Source organism: Felis catus, chromosome X (assembly GCF_018350175.1).
Source record: "Felis catus isolate Fca126 chromosome X, F.catus_Fca126_mat1.0, whole genome shotgun sequence".
NCBI classification, from domain to species: domain Eukaryota; kingdom Metazoa; phylum Chordata; class Mammalia; order Carnivora; family Felidae; genus Felis; species Felis catus.
In genome coordinates, this window is record NC_058386.1 from 1194983 (window position 1) to 1200000 (window position 5018).

General features: G+C 50.7%; 1 protein-coding gene across 1 annotated transcript; it reads right to left on the bottom strand.

Annotated features, from left to right (window-relative positions):
• Window positions 1–234: 234 nt before the first annotated feature.
• LOC123378921 lies at window positions 235–4790 on the bottom strand. Its single transcript, XM_023249149.2, has 2 exons — window positions 3451–4790; window positions 235–2262 (listed from the first exon to the last, which is right to left on the bottom strand). Exon 2 carries the CDS (start codon window positions 2026–2028, stop codon window positions 1117–1119), a length of 912 nt encoding a protein of 303 aa, XP_023104917.2. The 5' UTR covers window positions 2029–2262; window positions 3451–4790; the 3' UTR covers window positions 235–1116.
• Window positions 4791–5018: the final 228 nt, after the last annotated feature.

The following is a 5018-nucleotide window of genomic DNA, read 5'->3' on the forward strand; positions in this document are numbered from 1 at the left end:
AGCTGTCATTGGTAGTCGCCATGGAGAAAAAATGTGCAAGGATGATACCAGGGATTTAAAAAGTCCCAAGGAGGGGCGCCTGGGTGGCGCAGTCGGTTAAGCGTCTGATTTCAGCCAGGTCACGATCTCGCGGTCCGGGAGTTCGAGCCCCGCGTCGGGCTCTGGGCTGATGGCTCGGAGCCTGGAGCCTGTTTTCCGATTCTGTGTCTCCCTCTCTCTCTGCCCCTCCCCCGTTCATGCTCTGTCTCTCTCTGTCCCAAAAATAAATAAAAACGTGGAAAAAAATAAAAAGTCCCAAGGATTTAAAAAATACAATCCACTGTCTTCTAGCTCCTGCCGCGCCCCATCCCTACACGTCTTGACTGGTTTCAGTCGGTCACAAGGTCAGTCAATACCCTGTTCAGCAGTGCACAACTCTGTCAACAGCCAATGTCGGCTGCCTGATGGGTTTTGCCCATGAGTAATGCTGGCCTCAGACATGTCCGACAGAGCGTGTGCACAGAACAGTGGCTCCCCGCCCCCCACATCTGAACTGTATTATCCAACAGTCCTTGAAAATTCATCGTGTTGTTAGAACACATAAACCAACAGGAAAACACGTGGCCTTCAGTTTGTCTGGAGGGTGATCGGCTTGTCAGGCAGAGTCCCTGCCCGGTGACTACTGCTTGTGCTGCGAGTGCATTCAGTTTGTTCCGAATGTTTTCCTTCAAATACAGGGTCATGCTCACCCCACAGCACCTCCCATCCGCCTGTATTCTAATAGAAAATTATCGATCGGGGGCATGAGCCCTCTCCTTTACGAGGAGCCCAGGGATGCAATTAGGAGATTTTACGAACGGGGCATAAAGCGGTCAGTGCATTTGGCCGATTCATTACGACCTTCACAGGGTTTGGGAAAAGCAGACTGGATGCCTCCAGAGGCAATAAAAAAGAAAGAGTAATTCGTTTTTCTTTTTTATATCCACACCCGTAGTATCTTCCTGGGGGTGGTCAGCGTTGCAACAGACATCACTTTCTGTGTTCAGCACTCAGAATCAGATCACACGGTGCATGGGAAAGAGAGGAACTCGGAACCGGCCGCCATCAACGCATGGCCCCAGAAACCATTAAAGTACCTTAGCGCTGAGTTGAGCCTTGAGCACAGGACTCACCTGCCCCCGACGCGGTGCTCCGGGCTCCCTCTTTGACGCACACGATGAGAGGCCCTATTTCTTCCCCAATGGGCAGACTCCCCTGTGCACACACCTGTTGGGGCTGGAGGGGCGGCCACACCCCTGCAAAGCGATCCTGGTTGCGACGGGCTGACCGATGGGGATGTCCGGGGCAGGCGCGGGGCCTCGGAACCTGAATTCGGAACCACAGGAAGGCTTTTCCGCACAAAGTAGGGTCTGTGAAATAACCCAGAAGCCAGAGCCTAGGGGTTTTGCTGCAAAGCAGGATGTGGTTTTGAGGTCTCTGGGCTCCAAGCGTAATGACAGAGGGGAGAAGCTTGGAGGCAGACATGGGCGCTGTGTCTAGAAGCCAGGGGGCCCCAAGGGTGTCCGGAAGCCTCTGGAGCTGGGATAGAACACACTTCTGTCGTCCTGAGCCCCTCAGCTCATCGTCATTTGCTGTGGCCGCCCCAGGCACCCAAACGGGTACAATGCACTGAGGTGTCAGCATCACCCAGCACAGCCTGGCCTCGTCCGTGATCAGAGCAGCCCGATCCACGAAGAAATATCCAACGAGAGGTGCCATGGAATGGCCTCGGATCCCTCTGGACACTGAGCTCCATGACTTTATGGCCTCGCGGACGCCTCGCCAGCACTGTGGGGCCATGTCCAGCCAGAAGGCAGCCAGAGAAACCGGGGTGTCTGTGTTCTCTGCAGGGGAGTCACTGCCAGGGTCTCCCAGACACGGGCATGTGATATGTGATGGCCCCTGTCGAGACGTCGTTGCACACAGACTAGATGTATGAGCCATGAGGTCCAGAGTCCATCTTGGGGCTGCCTGCACGGGCTGAGTCCCCCCACGATGATGCATGCACATTGGTTTGCACACCGTGAGCCCACCTGGCTGGACGACAGACCGCAGGATGACGAGTTTTCATCACGCCATTGTGCGAGCTCGTGGGTCATCAATGGGACGCTATGCAAAGCATGTGTTGGGATTTGGATGCTCAGCCGGGATTTTCCGTCGAGTTCTTCCATGCCCACATTCCACGCCTCTCAGCCTCTTGGAGGAAAAGGATGCATTCGTGTTGTGCAGTTCAAATAGGGTCACCTGGGGAAAAAGAGACCGCAGTGAGTACCACACTCATAGTCATGCCTGATTCTTGCCTAAATTGCATATGGCGCCCAGCTAGACAGAATGTGGAAATCAGGCACTCCTGGACCCACCCTGCCCCGTCCTTTTATCCATATCCAGGCTGCTGTCACTCACGGACTTGGTTACAAGGGGTAAATAGGCTGGATTCCTAATCGATTGCACAGTAATCGTCCAACCAATGTGGGGAATTCGTGCCATGTATTGTCTAGAGATTAAGGTAGAGGGTCTCATTACTGGAATCATGTCTTCCAACCTCTAGATGACAGGGCAATCCATGACTTTTTAGCTCAGTCACTGGCCCAATTCTCTTGTTTTGGAATTCATTTTATTATTATTGTTTTTATTTTTAGGGAGACAGAGACAGCAGGGTAGAGGGCCACAGGGAGAGACAAGAGAGAGAATTAAACAGGCCCCACACCCAACACAGAGGCCCATGTGGGGCTCAATCCCACGACTCTGGGATCATGACCCAAGCCCAAACCGACAAATGGACTGAGATGAGCCACCCACGTATCCAGGGAATAAATTATCTTAAAAAAAGGAGTGTATATTCCCAACAGAGTAGTTGGAATTCATCGTTCTCTGTGTGTACACACCATAATTTCTGTGTCTTACACATTTTTAGACCAATGGGTTCCCCCCCCCCCACCCTTCCTGGCTTCCCCCTTGGAAAGCCATTCTGGTTGATTGCCCAGGTAACAAGGGTGGAAGGCACAGACTCCCTTTCTCTTCTGTGACTTAAATTCTTTTGATTTTATTTCATTTTAGTTTAGTTTAGTTTACTTTATGTTATTTTATTATTTCTTAAGTTTACTTATTTATTTGGAGAGAGAGAGAGCACAAGTGGGGGGCAGGGGGCAGAGAGAGAGAGAATGTCCTCATACTCCAGAGGCGTCTCTGGAGAGATGGTTTCCTGCCGCTGAGTTCCCCAAGCCCTCCCGCCATCTTGTTTTTCCTCTTTCACCAATACTAACCTGGAGTCTCCATTTCATTCCTCGTTTTGCCTCTTGCTACTTTAGCCCCTGGATCCGCCCTTGGCTTCTTAGCTCAGCGACATTCTTCCCCCCTGGCAGGGTCTCGGATTTCCCTGGTTCCCATTTGCATTTGTGTTGTGTTGGGTGCAACCCTCAAGGTCTGGATTACCTGCCCCCTCCTGTGTGTTCAGGTCTCTTCGGTCCTCGATATCCTTTTCCTCGGCAGGTTGGCCTTGCAGAGAAGGAAGCGTGTGGTACGGGGTAAGGGAGCTAAAACATGGCACACAGGGCTTCATGAGGCTTGACCGCCTTTTACATCTCGTTTTATAACCAATGTAACTGGTGAGAAGGAAAGTGGAAGAAAAAACTCGCCATCATGATACTGATGGACGTCTGGGCTGTTTACCACTAATCTGCAATGAAAATAAGGCACACAAAACCTCAATGAACATATTCCTACAGTTTTTCTAAAGATTCTTTTTTTTCTTTTTTTTTTTTTTAAATAGGCTTCACGGCCAGGACGGAGCCCAACATGGGACTTGAACTCATGAAGTCAAGACTTGGGCGGACATGAAAAGTTGGATGCTTAACCAACTGAGCCACCCAGGCACCCCTCTTTTTTTTTTCTTTTTTTTTTTTTAAGCAGGCTTCATGTCAGGGATGGAACCCAACATGACGCTTGAACTCACGACTGTGAGATCGAGACTTGGGCTGAGATGCACTTGGATGCTTTACCAACGGAACCACCCAGGCGCCCCGACTTTTACTAAAGATTCGGATTCAACCTTTTTCTTACAACTTGGGCAGCAAAGCAGGAGCTGGTGATACTCCTGACCTCTGGCCACGCGTACAGACAAGTGGGTGACTCGAATTTGCACAATTTGGGGAAGGTGGCTTTGTCACCAGGGCCCCTTGGGTCCTGTATCCAGTCGGTTACCAATGGTGCTGTGGTTAATCTCACCTTTTGGCTGTAGACCAGCAGCTGGCTTCACTTCACCATTAGGCATTTACTTTGCTATGTGGTATCTGGTCAGCCGTGTTCAAACTTGTGCATATTGGTATTGGCATTTTTGGGTCAAAGGATATAAATGCTTTTCAACTCGAATACATCTCACAAATATGTGACCTTCCCGTAGGATTTCCTTGCAGGGGGTATACTTGTCCAAACGCATTACGGTGTATCTGATGCTATGCTGCATTCAACTTTTCATGACACAAATTCAATTTTTCAAAACTTAAATATTGTTTTGATGTCTATTGGCCATACACTGAGATTTACTGGTAACTTACACACATGGCTATTCAGGCCCTGCTGGCTTAGTGATTGTTATAATTTGTGAACCTGTTTCCTTGTAACACTGTAATGGATTAGTTGGCTTGGGCGGCCATGATACAGCACCAAGACTAGGTGGCCGAAACAACAGATACTTATGGTCTTGTGGCTCTGAAGACTGTGGTCTGAGATCCAGGCAGGGCCGAGGCTGGGAATCTAAGATCCAGGCAGGGCCGAGGCTGGGAGTCTGAGATCCATGCACGGGTGAGGTTAGGAGTCTGAGATCCAGGCAGGGCTGAGGTTGGGGGTCTGAGATCCAAGCAGGGCTGAGGCTGGGAATCTGAGATCCAGGCAGGGCTGAGGCTGGGAGTCTGAGATCCAGGCAGGGCTGAGGCTGGGGGTCTGAGATCCAGGAGGGGCTGAGGCTGGGAGGTTGAGATCCAGGCAGGGTTGAGTCTGGGGGT